This window comes from Aspergillus sclerotioniger (genome assembly GCF_003184525.1).
Source record: "Aspergillus sclerotioniger CBS 115572 chromosome Unknown BO94scaffold_8, whole genome shotgun sequence".
Classification (NCBI taxonomy): Eukaryota; Fungi; Ascomycota; class Eurotiomycetes; order Eurotiales; family Aspergillaceae; genus Aspergillus; species Aspergillus sclerotioniger.
In genome coordinates this window covers 651292-677758 of record NW_020290998.1, presented here as the reverse complement: position 1 = coordinate 677758, position 26467 = coordinate 651292, and the positions used below count along the sequence as shown (strand labels likewise).

Genomic DNA, 26467 nt, shown 5'->3' with positions numbered 1-26467 from the left:
CAAAGTCTTCGACCTCTAACTGACCAGCCTTTACACCTTCAACTAATCAATATGAATTATAGTCTTTAAAATAATCCAAAGTGTATCTCCTACCCATATTCGGCTTACACCACACGATACAGTTCCCAATGTATTCCGACCCCTCGCCCAAGCTTCATCAACAAAAGATATATACTATATACCACACCACCAAACACAACAATCAATCCCAGCCATTAGAACATCGAAATAAAATAGTATCTCAAATTATAATCTCACCCATTCTAGCCGATGAAGACAGCCTGTCAACTACAAAGTATGATCACACCTGAAGTCGGATCTAGGTTCGCAATTCCTACATCTACTTACTTTCCTATGTCTCCAGCCAGCCTCAATCATCACCATCAATCTCCTCAATAAGTTCAAATCATCAGGATCATCAGTATAACTTCTACTCTCCTGAGCCTCTATCCTATTACAAAATTAAGCGAATGATAGCCTTTCGCTCTATCGAATAAAACCACCTCTTCAGAAAAGAGATATACACCTACAGCAACATCGTAACGATACTAAAAAAGGACAATAGAGCGAGGATGCAGTCACGAAGAAGAGTGAATTCACATCAGATGAACCTCTGCTGTACTCCCGTCCCATTCCCCCGTCCCCATCATCCACCGACCGGTCTTGGGATACTAATCAACGTGTGTATTATGCAAATTAGCGTTAATCACGACCACAAACCCCCTAACACTTAATCCATCGATGGGGAAAACTACCGAGACAACACGCTGGCCTTTTACTGTGTACTAGGTTAGGAGAATGCTGAATTCATTCTAGTTTTCGCCATTCTCGGTCTCATAGTTAAGATTGACCATGTAACACGGTATTCATTATGGAGTCTATAATAGAGGGAACTATCAACTGGGCTATGCAATTATCTGACAGAAGTGAATACCAATAGGTCTAAAGTCAATATGGGGACTGACTAGATGGTACTACCTATCTCAGTCAGTTTATCCCTGCCAGGTCCAGGCTAAACCCACTTGAAATTGGCCCCTTACTGGGAATGGGGTTAGATAGGACCCTGCGTCTGAAAAAGAAGAATATTACTGGCTGATGTAGGGCCAACATGTAGGGGACTCTGGGGTAGGGGAAGCTTTTCTTCTTTGTTTAGTAGATTGTTAGACAGTTTCTCTGTCTAATTTTTTGACAGTGGAGTTGGTAAAAAGGCCTCAGTGAGTGGGTGCGTTCCTGGGATGGTAGAGGCATTCTTTGATACTCTATTGGCGCACGGTAGTCCACAGGTGGAGAGGTTATCGGTCCCAACGGTCTCTCTTCCATAGCGTAGGCCAAGATCCACAGTAGGTATTCTTCAGACCCCCAAGGTGGAAGTAGGTATGGCGAGAGAAGCCGATCAGGAATGATAGTACGTACCTGGTAGTGCCATGCCATTGTTCTGATAGGCTGAAATTCACGAAGAAAGTAGGCAGGCCGGAATGATCTGCCATAACATGTGGACTTCACCCGGCATGGTATAGAACCCATTCCCCGGGGCTCATTGAGGAATACCAACTTACCTGTCAGGCTCATGATGGGGGAGAACTTGGTGGCGACTGTTGAACTTGGGCGATGGATAGGTAGGTAATCTGATCGTATGGTTTACGAGGATACAAGGAATGTGCGTATTGTATGTGCTGCTAATTATATACGTAGGAGCAACTCTAAATATACTTAGTCACTACTTGAGGACAACCTGTTTTATTGTGGGAGACATACCAGGGTCCCGATATGGAGTAGTTGATTGCCCTATCCCTAATCTGAAGCCCAATCCAGAAACCTGGCGATATGCTTCATCCCAACAAAGGAAGCGCCGCACTGGCGTACTGCAGCAAGGCATATTATGTAAGAACACCAGTTCCATTGGGTTGGTGCTGGAGGAGCATTGAACTCAATCCGAGAGGGATGAGATAAACCAGGACTAGATGTGTGGGGGAGCTAGATAACAATGTAAGGGCGGCCCATGTTCATGTATGTCTAATTGGTACCTGGCGTTCCTGCAGGTGTAAGAGCGATTATCTTCGACAACGGGGAATTTCGTGCAGATATTGAAACTAGGGAACTCAAACAAGGATAACAGCGATGGTAGGGCTGGTGGGCTATCCTGGTTTGGGGTTGAGATGTGGCTGAGCCAAAAGTGGCGATATGGGGTGCGCCAGAACGGTCAATGGCTGAGCAGGGCGTTCCAATATGCTAGATAGACTTGCATGTCGTGCTGATTATTGAGCCGACATAATCTCCTAGATAACCTTGTCCTGTGTTGGCGATATATTTGATGATCTCGCCAGGAGATGGATTATTGATTTATTACCAGGGTGTTTAGGTTTGTTGAGTCGCCTTTGGCAAGGATCGTGCTAAAGAAGGGGGAGGTATATGCGATCGATATCAGGTCCGAGCCAGAAGGGGTGTCCACCAGGTGTAACCGATCGCTTCTTAATATCGAGAGGATCTGAGATAAGGCCATTTGATTAGTGAGATATCGCATACGGAAGCGAGATCTTAGGGGCAGATGTAACCCTCGATAACATCCCCAGATAACGCAATTTCCCAGGGATAAGCGCAAGTGGTTTGTGCATCACGCAGCCCTGTTCGAATAAGCTTTCCTAAGCTCGAACCCGTGTATGAGAAATCGATTTATTGGCAAGAGCTAAGGACTAAAACCGCCCTTCCAAGCAGAGCGGATCTGAGTGGCAACAACTGGCAAGTTGTCTGAAACTGGCCACATGGCCAGGAGGGTGAGAGGATGAAGATCTGGATCCTTTTCCAGAGTGCTAGATAGCCGATAGTGCTGCAGATCGCTTCCCCGATCGCGTCTAGACTCACTAGTTACGGGGTGATGGTGCCGTCGCAGGTGGGATGAGCCAAAAGGGTCATCATCGTGGGTGAACGGACGGATCCCGAATTGGCAGGAAACTGAGTCCGAGCCGAGAGGAGTGCCATCAGTCCAGGATAAGGAAAGATGGATGATGCTTTGGGGGCGGGGGGCAGCAAGGAAGCCAGACGGAGCAAAGGGACAAAGCAAGGCGAGGATGAAGGGACTCCCAAGGGAGGGGAGCGGGTGATGTCATGAGGCCCGACCGCCTTGTAAGGGACGGTGCATCGGAGCCAAGTCACGGGACAACGCTCGCCGGTCGCGTCGCTGTGAAAGGGTGGAGGGGTTCGCAACGACTGTTTTTGTTTACATTGGAGGCGAGAATGGCAGTCGATAAACAATGAGTCTCCATCCCACTCACGAACCAGGGTATTCCCCGAGCGTGTGCCAGCACATACATACGTACATACAGTAACAATGTTGGCCTGCAGATACCGGACTGGGCGGGAAGGGAAGGTTTCATGCAAGACGCTCCCCTCAGTGTGACATCACGACTTCTCCCCATCAACGCGGGCCAGTAAGATCTGGAAACCGGTTGGGAGCACTCCAGTCCGGAGGGAGGATATCGCTGTATCTAAATAAAGTTGCAGACAGCCTTTCTGGAGCACGAGCACTAAGACTGCAGGATTTACCCAATCAAAGGCTCCATCACAGTTTGAACCCCGCACCAGCGCTTCCTGCTGGCCCGCCAAGCTTGGTGCTGATACTGGGCCATTCGGCGTGGACCACTAATAGGCTGCTGTTGGCAGTTGCCAGAGCGCCCGACGCTGATGCCCGGTCCTCGGAGTTGTCTGGGCTGCCTGGACGACAGATAACAGTGCATGTCATGGCCGCTCAGGTGACGGAGCTACGGAGGAGCCCGTCGACACCGACTCCACCGAGAGATCCGAGGTACGAACACTAGCCGTCTAGCACGGCTCGCCATCACGCGGCCGACGGTCCAGATCAGTTCCCGGCGCCTATGGTCAACAAACAGATCGTTCAGCCGCAGATGAACCCCCTCGGGTCAATCATTACCACCCTGAGAACAATGCCTCGGGCTTACGAGATGCCATTGTCCACTCACCCCCCATCGACACGGAACAGCACGGGCATCGGTAATCACTCTAGCGACCTTTGTCCAGATAGTTCTTGGGGGCTAGTGTCCATCCTGGCGCGTAGAGAACGCGGGTGAGCCGCATTTTCCGGCTACGTTCGTAGAGGGGAGAATATGTCTCAATCTGGACCCTCGAAACCTCCAGCGCTAATGCTGTGGAGGGAGGAAGGGATCAGCCTTGGGAACGACCGGTGTCTCAAAGGTGAGGGGCTTCGGCTTGGGACAAGGTAGGATGGGGTTCGACGATGCACGTACTAGATATGTAGGAGGAGCTTACCGATCTCGCCATTCGTGGCGGTGTAATTGTAACAACGAGGGGCCAAATAAGACGCTAGCCATTCCCTGTTCGAATGGGCTATTTTCATGGCCCACGAGGCAGCACTAGCCTCTGGGCCTCCATAGCTCCATCGAGGCAATATGATGCGCGATCGATGAGGTCGACCCAGAATGGCGGAAAGGACCAGGACGATCCATACTCCATTGTTCTCCATAAACGATTCGAGATTGCATGACCCGGTTATGCCTTTTGGCCCCTCATTGTGGCGGAGAAGTATCGGTGACGTCGTCAGCACCTCGGGTGCGAAGGGAAATCCTGCTGCTTCAGCTGGGGATCACAGCCAACCCCACATCCGGGAGGACTAGAGCCCGGTCAGCTAGAGTGCCTCACGCCGTAGACATGGACCTATTCTCGAGCGCAGTCGCTTCCATCATGAAGCTCATTATCGGCGGCAGTGATAAGATCCAACACGGACTGTTATCAGCCGCCACCCTTGAGTCGTTCTGGGAAGTTGGAAGGGAGGGCATCCCTAGCCAAGGCCTGCAGGAATGTGGGCAGGGTGAAGCCAACGTAAGGGCATGGGTGTGTGTCTGAAGAACGGGCCGCAATGAAGACAGTGCGCGAGAGGGGTGCAAAATCCAGGCTGGAGGAGGGACCGTCGGACCTATTGATGCCGAGACAGTCATGATCAGTGTGCCGTAGATGAGGCAATCAAGCTAACTAGTATCTGAGGAGGTACCTGAATGTTTCTGACTCATAGTCTCCCGCGGGGAAGAGGATGCTGGAGTAGCACAACCTATGTAGATCCTGAGGAGGCATCTCGTGAGATGGCCATGGTGGAGGGGAGGGCAGATTCTTCTGCAGAAACCACCCTCGTTACTGGACCGCAGTTAAGCGCGTGGCATGCTCGGATGAGGTTCCAGTCGTTCCAGTCCTCTGGCATGGATGGCTCAATCTGGCTAAGCCGTGGTTGTCTCCGATCGGGAGAGAGCCTGGAAAGGCAACGATGATCTAATCAGTCACTGTAACTACTAGGTAGCAATAGCAAGGCAGCCTGGAGGTATGTGGTTCGGTCCTGTAATACATGACTGCGGAAAATAGAGGCGGCCAGTTGACTAGCTGCGGATTCGTCTAACCTGGTATAACGGCAGGGTTGATCTTTTACGTATGTATGACAGCTCTACTCTGCTCAAGGTTCGAAATATACCATGGAACTCGTTCCTGAATGATACCGGACAAGCACTTTTTTCCGACTGAGTGGAGCAAGAGTGGAGATTTTATTAGATTCGATCTCTCTTTTTGGTTCATGGGACTGATGTATATAAAAAGTGGAAAATTGAAAGGGAAAAAAATCGAACGGCACACACGGGACGATATTATTGATCGAATTCGAATTTTTACCCCATCAATTTCAGCTCTGACTGGTCGATCCGCTTTAAGCCAGAAAAATCCTTCTTCCCAGATAGGCCCAGGGATTGATCGAATACTACTACCTACCTAAGTGGGTGTTAGTGTCCTCCGTGGTCGTCGAGCTCTAGATTGATTGATTAACCTAGCTTACGCCAGGATAAGTAGGCTAGGTAGGTGGTAGGTAGTAGTAGTTCTTGGGACGAACGGCCATTGAGCAATAGTCCGGACCCTGTCAAGCAACGGAGTGCAGGGCGCTGACGAGTCGTCAGAAAAAAAGGGCAACGGTTTCTACAGCAATTCGGAGGACTTGTTACACAGGTGAAACCTGTCAAAAACGAAATACAGAGGACCCAGCGTCTCCGCGGTTAGGTTAGTAATGGAAAGAAAAGAAGGCCGAGAGAAGAGTGGGAGACCGTCTGCTCCGTGAGACAGGCACGATCCAATGCCTTCAGCGGTTCAGCCAGCCCGCCGAGATTGGGTAAAGCGATAGGGAGCGGGCGGCGCAGTAAGGAAGCTGATAGGCGGGGGGTTGCTGAGCAGCGGCTAGCGCTGGTGCTGGCGGCAAGGGAGTCCCGGCAACGAGGGGCGCCCAGAGCCCTACTCTGAAAGGGAGGGCAACTAGTCCCGTCCGGGTACCTACTTGCTGTCGGTCTTGCTGGCCCGGCCGGAAGGTCACTCGACATACAGTGTACATACATACTGTACGTATCTCCGCCCGGTCATAGATACTGTATGGTACCGGTTGAGCTGCCCTGGTATGTACGTATGTATGGAACAAGGTACCTACGGACTACTCATCATTACTAGTCCAGAGTACCTACAGCTGTCAATTATTCCATATGCGCCCGGAGGGAAAAAAAAGGTGATGGGTGCTGCATATTCCATCAACCAACCCTCGTCCGGCTATTCTCCTCTCTCCCCCTCCCCAATGGGAACCGGCCCAGGCCTTGCAGAATAGTAGCAGGAGGACTCCATAGTAGATAGTTGTAGTATCTTGGTAGTCGTTAGTAGGGCGGTGTTTGCAGGGTCAAATCCTTATGCGGTCATGGCCCAAACCGGTTCGACATTGGTTTTCTGACACAGCCTAACCCATCGTCGCTTAAGCTCTTCTCGAGCATCTGGAGATCCCTCCCCACTTTTGCGTTGCCATTGCAACAAGGGCATCCCTTCAGCTTCACTTTCTCCAGACCTTTTTTCTTCCTTTTCCTCTTCTCTCCCCTAGCTCTTAAACGTCCTCTCCACCTCCCTATCCAGAGCTTCTTTCCTCCTCATTCCCATGCTCCGTCGTGCGAGCTCTGCCCAGGCCCAGTCCCGTGTCCAGCCCTCTTCTCTTCGGTAACTTCTTCCCTCATGCCTTAGCGTACCATATATATATATATATATATACCTGCTACGAGCTCCCCTGGTACTCGCTCCGAGGATTTGCTTTTTGCTGACTAGGTCTACGGTTCTTATAGCCACTCTGCCCGTCCGGCGTACTTCCTTTTCCACCCCATACCGTCCTCGAATTCGCTTTGATCCCGCTGGACAGACCAGCCATGTCGCTCTAAACCGACGGCTTCGTTCCCGAGTAGTGCGGTTTCGGACTGGTCAGCTGAAGGATTTCGAAGCCGTCTTGACGTTTTACGAGGTTCGGGATCCAATACAATTGGGAAAAAGAGGATTGCAAGAAGCTGGGTAGACACGAGGACACCAATTGTACCACATCTGCCGTGTAGTGTATGCCGGATAGATAGCTCGCACCGATTCTGTCGTCCGATTCTTCGCTGCTAGCAACTCCATCGTTTAGTCGTCGACATATTGGCGTGAACCCGAGAAAAGGAAAACCACCATTCTCCGGCAAGAATGGAGCACTCATCCCCGTTGGCTGCTATGCAGCCTCCCTCGGTGATGTTCGGGCATTGCTTTCGTGCCGATGCACCGACGTCCTATAATTCTTTCAGTCCTATGCGTGGACTGGGCCACAACAGTTTCAATTTCAAAGACCTGTCGATGAAGAAAGGTCATGGAGATTACTTCAACGTGAAACCCGTTCGGGGCTCCTCTCCCACGGCTAGCCTCGCTGCGGATCTGTCTCAGAATTTTCATATTGATCAAAGGTTCGTACGGTCGTTTTGCCCGCCCTTTGTTCCCATGTGCGTGGTCCATGGCGGGATGTACTAACAACCAAACATAGTCCGCAGCTGGCTACGCCCCGGCGGTCTTTGTTCACTGCGAGTCTGCTCGGGAATAGCAACCGGTGTGGTAAGAGCTCACATTCGAACGTGTCCTCAGAATGTGGATCGCTTAACATATAGAGCAGAGTCAATGACCACGCCTCCGCTTCCCTGTTCCTCGCCAGCCCCCGCTATGGATATCATGGATATGTCCCCGTTACCACACAAGCCCGCATTCGGCCTCCTGAACGAAGTCGAACTCGAGTCACCTTGCCTGGATTCTGCAATGGATACACCGATGATGTCTGCCGCTCCTAGCCCGTTGGAGGAATCACCTCTCGTTCAGCCCAAGGACAGCCTGCAAGAGTAAGAACGAAGTGCTTGGACGTGATAAAGACCTATGTGGTTCTAATTGCATTGTGTCTGTAGGAGAAGACGTCCGACCTTCTTACGACCTAGCTTAGCTAGAAGCAAAGCCCAGACGTTCCAGCTCGGCATGAACAAACCCGCACCGGAAAGCCAGGCACCGCCCTTTAAGTTCCACAGCAAGGCTGGCAAAACCTCGTTGAGTGCATCGGCATCGCTGGAGGATATGTTCAATGAATCACCCCAGCGGGAACGGCCGACATTGAGGAGTCACTCGAACGGCATCCTTGCCAATCCACGACTGCGACCGCAATTGAGCAACAGTGGGAGCCACGTCCGCGGGAATGGGTCGCCATCCGCGGCCTCGGTCCGCAAAAATTCCCACCCTGTGATGCGCCCTCGGAAACAGTGCCGACGCTCACTGAGCATGTTTGAGCACCCGGAGGATATTGTCGTCGAAAAAGAGGCTAATTATACTACAAATGCACCACTTCCGGCAATCGCCGACATTGAAGGAACCCCGAGCCTGCAGCTCCCTCACACCTTTTCTGAGGACCAGGCCGATACACTGCCTCGTATCGACAAGAATATTCTCGTGGAGCTCATGGATGGCAAATACAATGATCGGTTTGACCACGTCATGATCGTGGATTGCCGCTTCGAGTACGAATATGAGGGCGGCCACATCACCGGCGCCGTGAACTACAACGACAAGGACTATTTGGCCGCCGAACTCTTCGCCAGCCCCCAACCGCGGACCGCATTGGTTTTCCATTGCGAATATTCCGCCCATCGTGCCCCTATCATGGCGAAATATATTCGCCATCGGGATCGCGCATACAACATCGATCAGTACCCGCAACTCAGTTACCCCGAGATGTATATCTTGGACGGTGGCTACAGCGCGTTTTTTGCCGAGCATCGGACCTTGTGCTATCCCCAAAACTACGTTGAGATGAGCGCCAAGGAACATGAGTTTGCCTGCGAGCGTGGCCTCGGGAAGGTCAAGCAGCGGTCCAAGCTCAATCGCGCCCAAACCTTTGCCTTTGGTCAGCACTCTCCTCAGATGGAAGACAGCCCGACGGGGAGGTGTCGCAACAACCCTGGTGACCGCAACCGTTATCTGGGCTCACCATTTGCCGAAAGCCCAGGATCTGGACGATTTTCCGGACGGCGTATGCTGTCTTACTGAGTCCATTCGAATCTTCTGGCCCCACGCAATGATTCTACGATTATCATGACGCGTCGCCACACCCAACGGGTCCTCCTTTGCCCTTTTCCTTTTCGTCCGGCTTGAACATTCCTGATACATTTGGCCACTGCGGGTCCATTGGCTCCTTGCGTGGATTTATGGATATTGGCGTCAAAGCGTTTTGCATCTTGGGATACAACCAGCACTGGACGCTGGATTTTGCATCAGCCAGCGTCGCGGGTCCATCCCGTTCCATTCGTTTGCTTTCGGTTTCCTTGCTACCTACAGCTTTGGTGTGGTGATTAGACAGACGGTCCATTTTGACGATTGTTTTCGATTTTCCGCGGACGTTTTTGCTTTGATCCGAAGACGAGACCGTACCTCACCTTTCACCTTTCGACCGAGTTCGAATTCCGCTCCTTCCATCGACCGACCACTCCCTTCGGATTTCCTATGTTGTTTTGACGACCTTTCGACACATTGCGTGCTCGATGTTATGATACCTCGCCAGCTGGCATTTCCTTCTGCCGCTTTTTGTTTTTCCTTTACCGTCTTTTAATCGACCTCCCCGGTTCCTGTATAATGCCAAGGGAGTGCCAATTCGCCGTACTACACAGTACATATCGACGTACGGCTCGTCAGGCATGACGATAATCTTGATGCACGATCGCTACTTCGGCCGTCTGGCCCTGAGATAAGCAAGAGGCTTAATATGCGACGAGGGATGCGTGCAGGTGTACATACATAACCACGAACTTGGTCGGTTACTGACCCGACTTTAATGTATGGGGAAAGTGGAGGTTAAAAGACTAATTTCCTATGTTGGAAAAATGAATAAACATGAGTCAAATTTGTATTCAGCAGTACGCAGTACTATAAGTAGTAGTTATGTGAACGTAGCTGATGTCAGCCTGAGGCAGCCGTCTCCGCGGCGGACCCTCCGAATCCCGAGACCCGCTCTCGCTCCGCTCCGCTTTCTTCCTCCCACACTTGCTCCTTCAACGGCTTCTCCGCCGACGCAGAGCCTCTCTCACCTCTCACTCACCACTCACCACCGGCTCTACCACCATGGACATCGACGACATTCTCGCCTCCGTCGATCGCCCGGACGCTTCCAACCCAGAGTCCGCGACACTAGACCACCAATTACTGACGCGCTTCTGGGTCGCCGAGCGCGGCGTGTCGGAGCTCCTCCCATGGCCGGCTGCTCTAATGGAGCGCATGATGGACCGCGTCAGGAACCAGGTACCCCCCCTTCCCTATTTTTATCCAATCCAATCCATATCCCCAACATCTACCCCAAATCTAACGAAAGAGTAAAACAAAAAATAGATAACCCAAATCGAAGACCTCGCCGCCTCCTCCACCGACCCCACCACCGCCCTAAACGCCGCAACCACAAACCTCACCCTCTCGATCCTGCAAACCGACCTCTCCCGAACCCAATACCTCATCCGCTCCCTCCTCCGCCAACGTCTCTCAAAACTCACCTCCCACAGCATGCACTACCTTCTTCTCATCTCCCGCCAATCTCAACTTCACCCGCCCTCCCAATCCCAAGATACCCAACAACAACAACAGCCAGAGGACTCAATTCCTCCTCCCCCAGACACGGACGTTGAAGATCCATCGCCGTTGTCGAAAGAAGAGGTGTCGTTTCTGCACGCCCATCAGACATTATTGGCGGGACATTACGGGGCGTCGTTTTTGGGCTCGTTTCCGCCGCAGTTGAGACGGTTGGATGATAATGCGGGAGGTATTAGTATGGTGCAGGGGCCGGAGGGGAAGGAGGTCGTTTTTGTGAGGTGTTTGGGGGAGGAGGTTAGGGTTGTGGTGCCTCCTGGGGATGGAGTTGAGAGGGAGACGCTTGGGAAGACGATGAGGATGGGGGATGTTTGGGCGGTTAGGTGGGAGGGGTTAGGGGGCTTGGGGGAGGGGGAGGTGGAGGTTCTTTAGTTTGTGTTATTGTGGGCGGGGGTTTATTTGGGGATGGGGGAGGGGAGGTAGCATTTGTGGCGTTGGTGGGATACCTATTTACTGTCTGTCTGTCTATTTTATGTGTATGACGATTGTGAGATACTGAATCTTGCCAATTTGATCATATATTAATACCATCACTCACTCGTCAATGCAGACTACTCCCCAATTCGTAACCCATCAAGGCATCCATCCATGCAAGAACTTCCGCCAAAAGATAATAGCTAATGAATAGTCATGACATGACAAGAAAGATCTATGGGCTAAACGATATTCATATCCACCGTGCGCCGTCGCCGCTAAGTCCAAGATCATGCTCTCACGTGTGAGATTAAAACAGACAGATAAAAGAGACAAAAGAAACCGATGATGCGAAGAAAGAAAAGCAGGCCAGCAGAGTCGGGCACGACTACGCGACGTATCCGTACGTGGGTGGATCCTCTTCCACCCGCTCCAGATACTCGCGATCGATCAAACTCTCGATACGCTTTTTGATCATGTTAACGTCTGGGACGAACCGTGCGGACAGTTGAGTTAGCACTTCTGTCATCAGTTGGGAATGGACTAGGGTTTTTCGTTGTCTGTTGAGTTGTTAGCAGGGGTCAATGGGAGGTGCTAGAGAGGGACTCACTTCATGATCCGGACAATGGCTGCCTCGATGCTGGCACCGCGCTCTTCGCTCATCTTCTTCTCTGTTTCCTTACGCTGGTCCTGGTTCTCGACCTTGTTGGCGCTGCCGCTGACCACGCCAATGCGGACTTTCATGAACGGGCTTTGGAATTCATGGTTGAAAAAGAACTTGTCCGTGGGCTTGACGTCCTTGCTCATGGGATCTTTCTTCAGAACTCGTGTCTTGGGCGCCACGGCAAGTGACTGCAAGTTGCGGATCAGATCGTGGTCCGGAATACGCGTCTGGGCCTGGATCTCGGTGTAGGTGAGAGACTCGTCCGCGGGAACATCGTTGAATAGTAGTAAGATAATCATAGCGTAAGTAGAAACGTTCAGTTCGTGGCGCTGAGTCTTGCCATTGGATCGTTGGAACGTCGCGCGAACATCGGCGGTGCCCATACTGGCTTGCCACGACAGCTTGCGACCGTTGTGCTTGCCAAGGTAGAACTGTTCAAAGCTCTGCTTGACGCTCTCAACCTCCTTGGGGAAGATGCAGGAAAGCTGGACGTCTTCGTTTCTCGCGTTAGACATGACCTCCATAGGCCACATCGTACTGGTGAGCACATTGACATCCAACTCCACTTTCTTCTGATCGGGGTCACTTGATTGTCGAACGTGTTCTTTGTAGCTCGAAGTCAGATCCTCGGAGATGGTCATGTCCTTGAACATGGCCTCCAGGCGCTGTGTGAACTGATTGCCAACTTCCATCTTCATTTTGGAGATCATTTGTCGTTCCGCATCCATACTCACGGAGCGCTTCATCAACAAACGACGCGAGAGATGTTTCTTGTAGTACGCTTCAAACATGTCCTTATCTTTGATGTACCGCAGGAGAGTGATGCCGTTGTCCAGCAATGTGTCAACCTCGCTATCCGTCTTGCCCTTGATGCCTTTCTTTAAGTTCTCATCGAAGAAGAGAGAAAGGTACTCCGAACTGCGCGGGTCAGCGCCACCCTGAGACAAGTTGATGAACTCCGAGAAGCTGCTCGCTATAGCGCTTTGCATGACCTGATCGCTCTGGAAGGCATTCTGCCAGATATTATCGAACTTCTGCTTAAGCCTGAGGATGTCGTCCACCCACTTGATCGCAGCCACCGTCTGCTGGTTCACCGGCTTCTCACTTGGCTTCTTTGCACCGGCCTCAGACGGTTTCTTGCCCGCCGAGCTGGGCGCTGAGGACGCAATCGCCGAGTCGTTGACTTCTCTACCCATCTCGACGATCCGCCTTTGAACAGCAGTAGTCAGCGGTGTCTTTTTACTATCGACCCGCGCGCTGAGCACGTAGAGACTTCGTAGGTTGTCTAGCCGGTCATTGTCGAGCATGCTTTTGGCACCAGTGCCCTCGAGCTTGACAACCTCGGCGATGTTGTTCTTGATCAGCTCATTATCCAGGACATCCTTTATCTTCGCCTCCGTAAGCGACGAAAGAGTGTCCACACATCTCTCGGTCTCCTCCGAGAGACGATCCGTAGCACTCTTGCAAAAAGTCGCGGCATCTCCAGTCTCGAGGAGTCGCCGTCCTTCAGCCTGGTAGAATTTCCTGCTGGCCTCCAGGAATGCGGGTTCAAAGACAGTCAGGTACAGCTTCGTTGACTCTTCCTCTGTAATGGTCTCATAGAGACCCTCAAGCATATAAATGCAGTGTCTGATCAGAGGCCGGTCGATGATGTGCCCCGACCTCTCCAGTTGCAGCATAAATAGGACAGTCGACTCGAATACGTCGTACACGGTGGTCTGGGTATCCGGTCTAATGGGCGACCGTAGCACATGGTCTCGAAACAATGCCATGACGACAACATAAATGGAAGGCTTTCGGTGATCCGTCGACATGACTCGATCCTAGATGCGCATCGTTAGCCACAGCAGACCGAGCAGGCACAGCACATAGACCTACCATGTACATGAGGACATCGGTGATCATCCCCATGCAAAGCTGATGGTCCTCCCACGCCTCCTTGAGCACCGCCAGAAACCTCTCCCCGGCCTCTCTCCTCTCATTTGCCTGATCTTGCACATCGACCAGCTGTGTCGCCACCAAAAGACTAGGCGAAATCGACGCCGTCACACGCGTGTAAACCTCCTCTTCCAACCATTCTCGTTCCAATACTTTGATACTCTCGTATAGCTCCTCTCCACGCATCATCAGAACAATATTATATGAGTTGCGGTATAGCTGCTCGAAGGACAGATTTGATGCATCTTTGGTGTGAATTTTCCTCAACGACGTCGACAAGTCTCTCCAATTACCATCGAAATCGTCCACCTTGGTAGTAACTATCATACCCTGCAATATCTCATTAGCTTATCGTCGCACATTCCACCTCGTCATTTCTCGCCGCCGTTATCGGACGGAACTCTGTCCCGAGCGAGACCAGACCCCTCCACCAGCACCTCAAGCTACCCCCCCAAACAGAACAAAAGAGAAAAAAAAGACCAACTCACCCTGCGCGGGGCGCGAATCCTCTGCCTCGCCCTCAAAGCCATAATCGCTCACCGTCACAAAATACCACCCAGATAGAAATACCGCGCGGGGCAAAGCTCCGGAAAAGGCGCCAGAAGTGACGTACGAACTTCACCCACGACACAATCAAACCGAGACCAGCTATCTGCACTGCACTCCGAATCAACAACAAAAAAACAACAAGACACCGAAATCAAAGATTCCAAAGCCCCGTGTCACTGGTTCGAGTCATCGCCTGGGGCTTGGTCGGGGTGAGTTGTTGCAGAAGAAAGACAAGCCCGCGGAGGTCCAGAACCAACAACCAACCTGGAAGAACCTAAGTCCGGCGCAAACTCCGGCCGGCCCCAAACCATCAATCGTCATCTTTTGCCTTCCTGTCCGCTTCATATTCCCGCAAATCATTCATCTCGGGCAGGATTCTCCCTACAAATACAATTTAATACGGACACATCACATCATGCATTCATTCACGTCGCTTGTTTCTAGGGGTCTGAGAGGCTCACTTCCTCGCGCTGCAGCAACAACAACAACAACAATAACATCAACTACCACTACCACTACCAGTATATCTTCACGGCACTTCTCCAACCTGTTAACCCGCCAGCGTCATCCTTCACATTCACCTATTCACACCAGACTATCCGCACATCTCCTCCGTCACAACTCCTCCTCCACCGCAAAACCTACCTCCAATCCCCTAACCAACCAAACCACCACCCCCGAAACCGACGCCCAAAACGCCGAACAGAACCGTCTCCGCCGCGAACAAGAACCCGCATACCAAATCACCTTCACGTGCAAACCATGCGGAAACCGTTCTTCGCATCGAATGTCCAAGCACGGATACCATCGCGGGACGGTGTTGATCCGGTGTCCGTCGTGCGAGAATCGTCATGTTATCAGTGATCATTTGAATATCTTTTTCGATAAGAAAAGTACCCTTGAGGATATTTTGGCCAAGCAGGGGGGGAAGGTGAAGAGGGGGTATGTGAATGGCGATATGGAGTTTTGGGAGGATGGGAGTGTTAATGTTAAGGAGGGGGGAGTGCGGAGGAGGGTAAGAAGGGGGAGTAAGGGGGTTGATTGGTGGGGGTAGATAATGTGGTTGTATAAAAGTTGAGCGATCTAATGAGGAGAGGCGTTATGGTTGATTTTGGTGGTAGAGATACCTCTTTGAAAGGAAAGAAGAAAGAATGATGGAATGATGGAAAGACAACTATATACACTCTGCTCCAGGACATACACTGTACTTTTATGAAGGAAGGAAGAATCTGTACTATACTCGAATCGAAATGATCTCCTATTCTCCCAACGCCGTTCGATACCCAGAATATGCAATCGTGCCACTCGTCTAGAAGCCGCGTCTCCGGCTGCGATGCTCTGCTCCTCTCTCCTTTCTCTTGTCGCGCTTGCGGTCGTTGCGTCTCCGCTTGTCCTTCTCGTACCGCTCCGGCTCGGTGACGGCTTCGATGCGTCTCTTGACGCGGCGGCCTTCACGTCTCTCTTTGATGGCGTCCTGGACCTTCGCCATCTGACTGATGTATTCGGTGGGTCCCAGCTTCTTCTGAATAATGTCAAGCACCTCGTGGCAGTTGGAGACCAGGCCCTTGTAGGATTCCCGGAAGACTTCGTCGGAGGACCGAGGGGGCGGGATATTGGGGTCGGTCATATGCAGAAGAGGGAGCAGGATGACCGACAGGGATTCCCGGATTTGATCAACCTCAAGGTGCCGGCAGAGCGAGGCGAAGAGGCCGATGGAAGCGGTCTTGGGGATCAGAGATTCGGCCCGCGTAGTAAGCAGCTCCCGACGCAGAATGGACGATGTCTGCTCGAAGATGTAGCGAATGGCGGATTTGGGTGCGTCCACTGGACGTTCGGTCTCCTCGCCATTCGCCTCGTCCTCGCTATCGCTGGCATCCGATTCGGCGTCCTTGTCGCCGGCCTTGGGAAACTCAAGGCCGTTTTGGGCGCAGCACCGGCCGAGGAAGATGATGTTGCGGACGGACTGCATGGCGAGCTCCTCGCTGACGGCGGGAGTGCGAAGGGAGCGCAAACTGGCACGGATCAGCTGCAGCATGGCGTCCTTGTCCAGCCCCAATCCCGTGGAACCAGCCAACGGGAGAGAACCGTATCCAACTGCCGCATTGTGCTTGGCCAGGTCCGCAAGCCAGGTGCCGACAAGATTCGCGGCGCAGGTCTTGACCCAGGCATGGGGGTAGAACAGGCATTCACGGATCGCGGCCCAAATTTTGGCACGTTCCTTGGCGAGCGCAATGTTAGGAACAGACTTGCAGAGCTTGGAGAAGAGCTGGAGGGAGAAGTAGAGAGCTTGCCAGTTCTCGGTCTCCTCGGCCTTGAGAACTGGTTGCATGATGGCCGGGAGCATGTCCACGACGAACCGAGCCTCCTTGTCCTTTTCGGTGCCTTCCACCTCGAAATAGATCCGCATGGCTTGCAATCCGGTGCTGGTCAGAAGCAAGTTGTCTGTTTGCTCCACCCAAGAACGAAGAGGGGTGAGCATGGTCTTCATTTGCTCCCTATCTGCCCGGGTGTAGAGTTCTCCGAGCAGTGTGCCGGCCATTTCTCTGCACTCAGGAGCGTCATCATTCGCCATGACAATGACCACAGGCAGGAAGAAGGTGCTGACAATGTCCTGGGCGAGCTCGTCTCCAGTCTTGGCCAAAAGCATATGGATCGCCTCCATGACCGATTGGCGACCATCCTGGTGCTTGTATTCCAGATTCTTAGCCAGGAAACTGAGCTGTTTGGTCCACCGGTTCTTGGCTTGCGGGTATTCGATCAGGAAATGAATGTATGTGCCGCGAGCGAGGTCCCGTGCAGAGCGAGCCTGGTTCGTAACCATCATGGTAGCGATGTGGTCCATCAGTTCGTACACTTCAGGAACCACAAATTTCCTTGCCATAACAGCCCGGATGAAGTTGAAGGTGACACCTTGGCGGTCGGGCTCTTCGATGTCAGACGTAATACGTTGAAGCAGGTATGCGAGATGTCCATCTCTGAGCTTGGTGCTCTTTCTCTCCCGGAGCATGGCGGAGACCAACTTCAGTGATGCTTGAGCGGCCTCAGTGTTCGTGCTCGGAGCCTCCTTGATCACCTTCACTGCTTCAGTGAAATACACGTGCGAGTTGCTGTCAATCTCCGGGATGGGAAGCTTGATGATGGTTGACAGCAGACGAAGAGCCGAGATCTTGACTTCTTCGTGGGCCTGGACCAGCGCATCGCCAATAATCGGAACAAATCCTGTGAGATTAGCCGGGGTGAGCAGGGAGCTGTGCTTGCTGAGAATGGCACGCAGGACGTCCAGAGAGAAGCGCGTCAATTTGTGGATGTAAGACGAGGTAGCACCGCGTTTCTCGCCTCGCTTGGATCCGTGAAGATTGATCAACAGGTTCTCTTCCTGGGCAGTCTTGGCAACTTGTGTCTGGACCTTGACCGGCGCGTTATATGTCTCCTTGATGACTTCGTAACAGAACATCAGGATATCACGGCTTTCGACACCTGGGTTCCTCAAAAGGCCGACTCCAATTCTCCGCAGAAGCTCGTCGACCTTCCTCACAATATTGGAGTTGAGCTTTTCCCGCAGAAGCGATTGCAGGGGCCGGACCAGACCCGCCAAGTTCCGGACGGTAGAGTTTTTCGCCAGCAGCTCCATGGAGTCGAAACTCTTGCTGCTCTTGACTTCCTTCATTTTGCTCACATACTCCTCGGCTTCCTTCTCCTGACCTACAGTGCCGAAAGTGTCATCCATAACAATGGAGCTCAGGTCCGTCAGACAGTAATCCAGGTCGCCCTGCTTGAACTCATCCGTTGTGAAGACAAGCATCGAGTGGACCGTGAAAGACAGCACGTGAAGCTGGTAACCCTTGGTGAGAGTAGTCCGAAGCTCTTTGAGAATATAACCAAAGTAGGATGGGCCAAGCAAAATAGCAATGTCGTTCAGGGTTTTCCGAGCAGTGTCTCGCGTTTCCTGGGTGCGACTCTTGAGGATACTGCAGACATCCAGGAGAACTGGTGGCAACCGAATTGACATATCGGTCTCTGGCAACAACTTTAAAAGCTTGATGGTCGTGACGGCAGCAGGTAAACGCAGACTCATCTGTGCCTCATTCTTGTGGTGGATGAAATCGGTCAACTGGGGGGTAAAGTTTGTCGTCAGCTCGTTCGCAACCTTAGTGACTGATGGGATGGACCGAGCAAGCGTAGAAGTAGGCGCGGAAGTTTCCAAGCCATCCATTCCATCTTTAGCGGCCGCTTTGATGGCGATGTGCTGGTTCATGGCGTTGGTCAAAGAATCCGACATCTTGCCTAAAAGCCTCAGGATGTTCTTCTCCATGTCAGACTTGCTCTGCATGTAACCACGGTATCTCCGGAAAATAGCCCTGAACTGGCTCCAATCTAACCATTCAGCAAGGGCTCCGATAGTGTTCACAGCCTCCGCGATAAGGTTGTGGGCAGCCTCGTCAGCTTCCTCGTCAAACACAAAGTGCTCATTGAGAGGGATGAAGATCGTGCTGATGTTCGAAGCCTGGAGGTTACCCTTGGCTGCTTCGCTGGCAAGACGGCGCAAGGCTCTAAGGCGACGATGCTGCTGAATGTGAAGAACGTTGTTGAAGAAAGACGCTTCTTCGTCATCACCAACAAGCAATACATGCAAATCCTGCACAGCCGGGCGCTCTGGGTTCAGCTTGACGAAGTATCCAAGAGCGGATAGGAACTCGGATCTGATGAGCTCTGATTTCTGACGAATGCCACCCTGCAGAGCAGGGAACAGAACCTCTGTGACGAGAGGTTCGAAATCTTCGGCATCGCCACCGGTGGGAAGAACAGCCCGTTCCATGAAACGCTTCAGTCCAAATGAAGCGCTTCCCCGAATCGCAAGTTCCTCTTCATCCTTGACCTGGTACAGCATGTTGTAGAGAAGAGGACGCCACTGCTTGGCGCTGAGCTTGTCCCAGAGATTCTCGTTGACCTCCCGGAAAGCTTGTAGACGACGTTCATAATCCACTTCGAGTCTCTTCATGGACACGGAGTTAAGGTCCTCGCAAAGAGAAGCGACTTGAACGAGCTCTTCATCCCGTGTGGCAAATGCCGTGAAAACCCTAGCCAGAATTTCTCTGTTTGCATTGTCCTTGAAGTAATCAAACATCGAGGACACAGCTTCGAAAACTTCTTGGGATAGAGAAGCATCCTCCTTCGGGTCGAATAAGGGCAGGAAATGTTCTAAAGTCCGTAGCAAACCAGACTTGGTTTTCGGAGACACGCGGTCCGGAGGTTGACGGAGTAGATAGGTGGTGATACTGATGAGGCTGTATGTCTCCTTTGACGACTCAACACATGGAGCGATAAGAGAAAGGGCCTGCACGCCAGAAATCAAGACGGGCCGGGAAGGGCCGCGCTTGAGCAGTCTACTGAGATGAGACAGGGTGTGCTCGATGTAAGGAGACAAAATCTGAAATCGAACTTCGTCAGCAGGAATATCGCTCATCTTCTCTTGCTCCTGAAGCTCTTTGCCCGTTGAAATGTTGACAAGTGGCACTAGAATCTCGTCCATGACAAAGACCTTGACTTCGTCACGAGCGGAATTTACGCCGAGGCAGTCCACGACCTTCTTCAGGACAACGTCATTATGCTGGACGAAATAGAATGTGGATCTGGGAGCAGAAGCCCAGACGTGGAAAAGCCGAAGAAGACCTGACACGCCTTGAGCGGTTTCTGTTGCAAAGTTCTCGATCCTAGGGTTGATAACATCCTGGAAGATGACACCAACATAGGGCGACCAATCCCGATCCTGCGTGGTGGAGAAGATAAGTTCCAGACAGCGTATACAGGTGTGTCGAATATTGCGCAGAACTGTCAACAGGCGTCCTTCTTGCGAATCGGCGGCGGGCGTTGGTTGATCTTTTTCAATCTCTCGGCATGCCCGAACGAGGCAGTAGAGAACCACTTGCATGGACTTCTCGGCATAAGGGGCCACCCGGCTCTGAAGCGTGTCGAAGACGGTTTCAATCATCTTCAACAAACCTGTTTGGCGCCTAGGGGTGACCAGCTCTTGTTCGAAAGCCTGCTGGTTGATTTTACCATCTTGTACCAGGTCGAGCTCTCCAAGTGCTCCAAATGAAACCTGCATAAAGATCTCAAATTCTTTATCAGGCAACTGCGACAACGTTCTCAAAATGGCCTTTCTCCGACCAGCCTGGCCTGCCTGACCGGAACTTGCACCGGCCTTCGAGATCATACGACCATACAAAAGCCGAAGGAGAACAGGAACAAGCTCGGGTCGGTGCCCTTCTTCGATCAGACTGTCATCACCGCCAATCCGAACAAACACAGAAAGCTCATCCCTGAATCGCGACTCATCCAAGATGTTGAGGAGGTTTTCCTGGTAGGGTGTGATGCTCGCAGACTTCCAGGTGAAAAGGGCCTTGAGTGCAGCCTTTTGGATTTCAGAATTACCGTGGCACAGCAATCCCAGAAGGGCCTCATGGACCTCCGGTGCCTTGTACAATACACGGGGATTGAGGAACTGGCCAAGGAGGCCAAGGAACGCCAACCGATCGTGGAAACCCCATGGAATATAGGGCACATTGGAATCTTTCGAATCTGCGCCAGGGCCGTCGTCCTCGTCGCGTAGAGCCCAAGATAGGAAGAGGGGAATGATCTGGCGGGATTTCTTTTCAGCAATGTTCGGGACAGCGTTGAGCACACGCATAGCTTGGGTTCTAGGCGAGGCAGGAATAACACCCGAGAACGTGTGGTCCTTCTCAAACCCTTCGGACAAAGTTGTTACGGGTTGCTCGGGGTTTTCGAAATACTTGGCGGAGATATCCTCAATCTTCAGCGTGTTGGAGCAGGTATAGTGACCACCAACGTAGGACTCAGTGCTGTCTTCATCACTCGCGTCCGCAGCTGCCTCACCTGATCCTCTCTCATCAAGCCACTGGAATGCGAGATCCGAGACAATCTTCTCACCCTCTGGCAGTTCACTCATCGACTTAAGGGCAGAGGCAGCATCGTCCCACAATGGCGCCATCTTCTTTGACAACAAACCAAAGCAGAAATGAGGAAGCAACCTGGCCATCCATCTGCGTGAAACCACTTGTGGATAAGACAAGGCAAGCTTACGCACATGCATTGCCAGAACCCTAGCACTTTGCAGAGTCAATGGGCTCTCCTCGATTTCAATGGCTGTTGAGATAAGGTCGGCATCCTCGCCGGAGGCCAGCACAAGTTCCCGCAGAATCCTCAAAGATAACAATCGGAGCTTGTGGGAAGGCCCGCTGAGGTTGGAAATCAGGTCTTCCGCAAAGTCTTCAATAGTCGAGTGTTGAAGGTCAATGTCCTTTTTGCAGGCGGAAATGTATCCCAGAGTGGCCTCAAGAAAGGTCGGAAGACGAGAGTATTGTGCCGCTACCTTGCTAACGCGGTCCCAAAGACTAGAGTCGATGTTACCAGCAACGGTAGCAAGGTCCACGTAAGTCTTGAACCCCTGACCCAAGAAGAACTTGGTTGTAGCCGAGGGATCAGTGCTCTTCTTCTTCAGGTTGCGGATGAGATGACCGTGTAGGGTTTTGGTCAACTCAGGTATCAAAGACGGTTCTGTTGAGAGAGACAATGCGCTGGGAAGCTTGGAGTATGCGTTAAGAAGGGACACTTCAGTGGCGCTGTGGTTAGGCTTGTTGAACGTGTCTTTGACACGAGACTTCCAAGAAGCAGGACAAGTGATATAGCCAGGTTTGGCGACTTCGGATGTGATGCAACCAGCATGGTTCAAACGGAGCAAGGACAAGCAGAGCTCGTACTCGTGCTCCTTCCATGATGTGTTGACAAACCTAGGTTTAGACGTTAGATTGGCATCGAGTGATACAATGAATCGATATCTTACTTTTGGAAATAAGGAAGGACAACACTGTGGAATCTCTCTGGCCCCCATTCAGAGAATGTGGCACAAAATGCGAGGAAATGCGCCGAGAGTTCATCATTCGACACGGCATCCATTATCGAGCGCATGAACGGCAGCATTTCATCCATCGGCGATATCTGGAGCGCGTATGCGACAGTGGTGAGAAGCTGGGGTATAGCTTCAGCATACGCACCAGGAGCACCAGCAGCATTCTGGAGCAGAAGAAGCAGTGTCTGGTGTACGGGCCTCCAGTTCTTGACACGCGTTCCCTTCCGAGTAGTGACACACACGAAGATCAGCCGAGAGCAAGCGGTAGCGTGCTGCTTTTCGCCTTTGGTGCAGTTCTTTTCGATATATGATCTGACGAGATCTAGGATCGGCTCGAAAGTGTCGACGGTAGTGTTGTGGAGGATGTTGGTAACCACTCCGCTTGCGACCTCCAGTCCCAAACTACTCTGCAGGTCATCGCCGGTGCAAATGTTGTCCAGGATACAGCTGAGGATATCGCCTCCGTTTGAGTGGATGCCGTATTTGACGCCTTTGATGGCATCAGCGAACATTGCCATCAGTCCATCCTTGTACATCTCCACGTTCTTATCCTCCCCAGCGGTCTGGCGCAAGTCCTCGAGCAGGAAAGATACCGCGCGTTGAAGAGGAGTCGTGTTCTTGTAATAAACCAAACCAGCCTTGCGAATAAGGAACGACATCGATTCGGCGGCAAAGCGGGCAACAAACGACTTTTGGCGTTCTTTTCCAAGGTAAGGCGTCATGATACCTAGCAGCTGTCTGAGATCCGGAACCAAAAGTCGGGAAAGGAACTTGAAGATCCAAGCAAGGCAGGAGAAGGACCATTCGACAACCTCGACATCAGGATGGCTAGCGGCGACAGAAGCCACCAAAGTGACCGCAGTCGCGAAATGCTTCTCGAACCTGACGCCCAAATCGCGCGCGAACTGGGCAAGAAGACCCAGCAGCGGCTCAATCGACAACTTATCCCTCTTCTCGATGTACTCCACCAAAAAGTTCATTATCTTCTCCTCATGGTACAGAATCTGAGCCAAGCTCTCGCACAGCGGGTTCACTCGGCGGGCGAATTGCACGAAATTGTCGGACAGGTTCAACTCGGTCCAGTGCTCGAAGGCCGACCGGAAATAGGAGGACGTCTCATCGGCTTCTTCACCAAAGCTGGGTCGGCGCACGCGATGAATGGGGTCGATCTTCAATTTTGCGACACGCTGGGAAAACGGCTCGAATCGATGCGACTTGGTGGTCTCTGTCCCACCCTTCACGCGCTTCACGGGCTTGGCCCGCGAAGACGACGACGCTGCAACCATCGTGAGATGTGATGGCGACAAAAACGAGCAGCGTCGTTGTAGAGTCGTAGGGATCTCGAGTGGGTGGAGTATCTCCAACTCTCCTCAGTAGTATAGACAAAAAAATTCATCGGGCCCGCGGCAACCTTGTTCCGGTGCGGAGATTAGTTCACCGCCCGGGCTTTACGGACGGCCTGCGCTAGCCGGCTGCGGCTAGGCTCGGCATCACGTGTGATGGTGGTGGCCCAAGCTCCTTGAATCTCTTTTGGGCCATTTTGGCATCGCTCGAAAGCAAACAATTATTGTCTCCGGATATGCCGACATGCATTAGCGTAGTTGACCTTGCAGACTACAGTGGGCTATTCTGTTCTAGCATCTATGTTCTCCCTCTAGCAACTTTTCACAAACCTAACATCTCCGACCCATATATATTGATGCCACTTCCTACATTATACTACTCCGGGAATCCAGCATACACTCCCCAGTAACCCCTGCAAAGCCAGGATAACAGAGTACCGAGTCAGTGGTATTCTATTCTTTGGTCCAAAAATTCCTATGCAAAACAAGCCCGTTGCAGAAACCCAAACTGCAGTCATGCCAAAAGTACAGGTGCGTTCGTTAGATTTCCATCATTGGTTCAAGCATACATCATCCGAAAAGGGTTTGGGTCATGGCGGGCCAGAAACACAAAAGGTAAATAGTATCTACAAGGCCGGTGGGGAGAGGGTTGAAGAATCCGCATATCGGTCATCAGGTTCTTCCAGTGAAGCGAAAGGGGTGGTGGGTCGATGGTGGACAAAGGGCGGATGCTGAGGTAAGGCATCACTATCCAATAGACTCTATTGCCTTTGAATTGTGGGTTGGAGCAATTTCCATGGAAGTTTCCAAGGACTCGCAGGTTCCATCCGAGGTCCGTTGTGAAATGTGTCTGTAGGTCAATATCTCACAACCACACAGCATCCAAGACAACATTTCTAGGTCACAAAACTTTTCAAGCCAGAGCTGGGCACACCAAGAAAAGTGGAATCAGGGCCGCATTTACGGCGTCAATTCCTATAGAGAAAATCATAGTCATCGGGAACTGGCTAGAATAGCAGGATAGCCTGAAGATCTCTCAATAGTTGGGCGTGGGCCTGCGCCCACTCTGCAAAAGACTCGGGGGCCTGCCCGGGTCATTGGTTTCATAAGACGCAGGGGTCGAAGTGAATGGGGGAGGTGGCGATACAGGAGTAGCGGGAGACATTCCTCGATAGGGCGGTGCTTGGTTAAACCCTGGGGAAGGCTGGCGGTACGGGACTGGACGAGGAGCATTCATAGCCGAGTGGAGAGTGGGGGCTGGGGAGTATGTTCTGTTAATCGGCATCGGCTGCCCGTACGTGGATTCCGGTGGCATATGATGTGGCTGCATGTTGTCCATCGGCATGTAATGGGATTGCGGGGCATCCATTGGCATATAGGGCGGGTGCACGTCGTCCATGGGCATATGATACGGTTGCGCGCCATCCATAGGCATATGATGTGGTTGCGCCGAGTCCATATGCGCATAAGCTGGTTGCGAGGTGTACGTGGGGGCCGGCGACATGGAATGGAAGCGGTCCTCAGGAGGATACGCGCTATATGGCTGTTGCTCATAAGGCGAAATGGGCGGGGGAGACCTTGGCCCGGACGCATGATAGCCATATGCATCTTGTCCACCGTATCCATCATATCCATCATATCCTCGAGGCTCAGCGTGATGGTTAGCAGGTGTCCCGGTTCTCAACGGCGTAGGGCCCATATAACCACCCCCGACTGATCTGGCGGCAGATGGCATACGGCGAGGCTCCTGGATGGGGTTATTGAGAGGTTTCATCTCCATTGCTTCTCCGTGAGGCTCCCCATCTTCGACCCGCTTTGTTACGGCGTTGTCCCACGTGGGCATGGCAGGCAATGCGTCCTCGTCGAACTTCGCGCCTGCAGGACTTGTCGGTGTATCAAACCGTGCTACCTCTGCTCCGCGGTAGACAGGCGGTGCTTGCGGCTGATAAGGTGACTGATAGGCATTATTTATGGGCGGTACAGTCGGCATGGCAGGCATTGGAGGCTGTTGGTCATACTGATCGTCCAAATGCTTCGTCTTGTCCCTCCTTCTCCTGGGAGCTGGGCAGCATGACGAACAACATCCGCAACAGCATTTGCAACATTGCACACCACAACACAAGCAATTGACCACACATGCAATGACCGAGAGGAGAATCAATGCGGCGATGATGATTGCGGCGATGACAGGCCACCTAGGCACGTTGAGTTAGAATGTAGCAAAACAACAGCGGAAACACCGCGACATACTTGCAATAGGCTTTCGACATGCATTTGTCCCAACTGGTAAACGTTTCAGCGTCGGATTTGAGATCGCTCACCACACTCCTCGCCCACAATGGGACGGGTGTCTTATCCACCGGGCTCATGGTTCTGACAAGATGTGTGAGATCCACCGGAAATCCCTCGAGTCCCACAGCCGATCCAAGACAATAAAGAGCGGTGGTTCCCTGTCCGGAAACCTTCCTGTACTGCGCGTGTTCCTGACACGTCTGGCGTAATCATGTAATGCAGCAAAGCAACGGTGTGAGATAAGCGACTCGCACGAAGGGAGAGTTCTTATCGTGACTCAATTCGACTCGAGATGGGTGATTTTAATGAATGGTTACCAGAGACTCATCTGGCTTTGGTTCGTATCGCTAG

The 26467-nt window shown here is 52.1% G+C and overlaps 6 protein-coding genes across 6 annotated transcripts; 3 read left to right on the top strand and 3 right to left on the bottom strand.

Annotated features, from left to right (window-relative positions):
- Positions 1 to 7278: 7278 nt before the first annotated feature.
- On the top strand, positions 7279 to 9405 carry nimT (putative tyrosine protein phosphatase MIH1; the record flags this gene model as incomplete). The annotated part of the gene is made up of 4 exons (XM_025616828.1): positions 7279 to 7790; positions 7868 to 7935; positions 7991 to 8213; positions 8277 to 9405. Exons 1-4 carry the CDS (start codon positions 7537 to 7539, stop codon positions 9403 to 9405), a joined length of 1674 nt encoding a protein of 557 aa, XP_025469578.1. The 5' UTR covers positions 7279 to 7536.
- Positions 9406 to 10408: 1003 nt separating this feature from the next.
- On the top strand, positions 10409 to 11361 carry sld5 (putative GINS DNA replication complex subunit Sld5; the record flags this gene model as incomplete). The annotated part of the gene is made up of 2 exons (XM_025609825.1): positions 10409 to 10650; positions 10738 to 11361. Exons 1-2 carry the CDS (start codon positions 10474 to 10476, stop codon positions 11359 to 11361), a joined length of 801 nt encoding a protein of 266 aa, XP_025469577.1. The 5' UTR covers positions 10409 to 10473.
- Positions 11362 to 11493: 132 nt separating this feature from the next.
- BO94DRAFT_622643 (cullin family protein) lies at positions 11494 to 14764 on the bottom strand. The gene is made up of 4 exons (XM_025617095.1): positions 14494 to 14764; positions 13946 to 14335; positions 12014 to 13890; positions 11494 to 11963 (listed from the first exon to the last, which is right to left on the bottom strand). The coding sequence occupies exons 1-4, from the start codon at positions 14533 to 14535 to the stop codon at positions 11792 to 11794; spliced, it is 2481 nt and encodes an 826-aa protein (XP_025469576.1). The 5' UTR covers positions 14536 to 14764; the 3' UTR covers positions 11494 to 11791.
- Positions 14765 to 14893: 129 nt separating this feature from the next.
- On the top strand, positions 14894 to 15556 carry BO94DRAFT_488495 (DNL-type zinc finger protein; the record flags this gene model as incomplete). The annotated part of the gene is made up of 1 exon (XM_025609067.1): positions 14894 to 15556. A coding segment is annotated over exon 1 (585 nt), but the record flags the coding sequence as incomplete, so codon positions are not given.
- Positions 15557 to 15600: 44 nt separating this feature from the next.
- On the bottom strand, positions 15601 to 23803 carry BO94DRAFT_622642 (putative HEAT repeat protein (DRIM)). Its single transcript, XM_025617094.1, has 2 exons — positions 22416 to 23803; positions 15601 to 22362 (listed from the first exon to the last, which is right to left on the bottom strand). The coding sequence occupies exons 1-2, from the start codon at positions 23765 to 23767 to the stop codon at positions 15864 to 15866; spliced, it is 7851 nt and encodes a 2616-aa protein (XP_025469574.1). The 5' UTR covers positions 23768 to 23803; the 3' UTR covers positions 15601 to 15863.
- Positions 23804 to 24709: 906 nt separating this feature from the next.
- BO94DRAFT_381611 (uncharacterized protein) lies at positions 24710 to 26300 on the bottom strand. Its single transcript, XM_025607269.1, has 2 exons — positions 26075 to 26300; positions 24710 to 26019 (listed from the first exon to the last, which is right to left on the bottom strand). Exons 1-2 carry the CDS (start codon positions 26191 to 26193, stop codon positions 24861 to 24863), a joined length of 1278 nt encoding a protein of 425 aa, XP_025469573.1. The 5' UTR covers positions 26194 to 26300; the 3' UTR covers positions 24710 to 24860.
- Between the last annotated feature and the right edge of the window lie 167 nt (positions 26301 to 26467).

Excerpts from the sequence above, each read along its gene's own strand:
- BO94DRAFT_622643 (XM_025617095.1), bottom strand. The coding sequence starts at position 14,535 with ATGGCTTTGAGGGCGAGGCAGAGGATTCGCGCCCCGCGCAGG. Across the intron at positions 14,336-14,493 it reads GGATTCGCGCCCCGCGCAGG|GGTATGATAGTTACTACCAA; the intron begins GTGAGTTGGTCT and ends GAGATATTGCAG. Across the intron at positions 13,891-13,945 it reads CCGATGTCCTCATGTACATG|GATCGAGTCATGTCGACGGA; the intron begins GTAGGTCTATGT and ends ATGCGCATCTAG.
- BO94DRAFT_381611 (XM_025607269.1), bottom strand. The coding sequence starts at position 26,193 with ATGAGCCCGGTGGATAAGACACCCGTCCCATTGTGGGCGAGGAGTGTG. Across the intron at positions 26,020-26,074 it reads ATGTCGAAAGCCTATTGCAA|GTGGCCTGTCATCGCCGCAA; the intron begins GTATGTCGCGGT and ends CAACGTGCCTAG.
- BO94DRAFT_622642 (XM_025617094.1), bottom strand. The coding sequence starts at position 23,767 with ATGGTTGCAGCGTCGTCGTCTTCGCGGGCCAAGCCCGTGAAGCGCGTG. Across the intron at positions 22,363-22,415 it reads GTCCTTCCTTATTTCCAAAA|GTTTGTCAACACATCATGGA; the intron begins GTAAGATATCGA and ends GTCTAAACCTAG.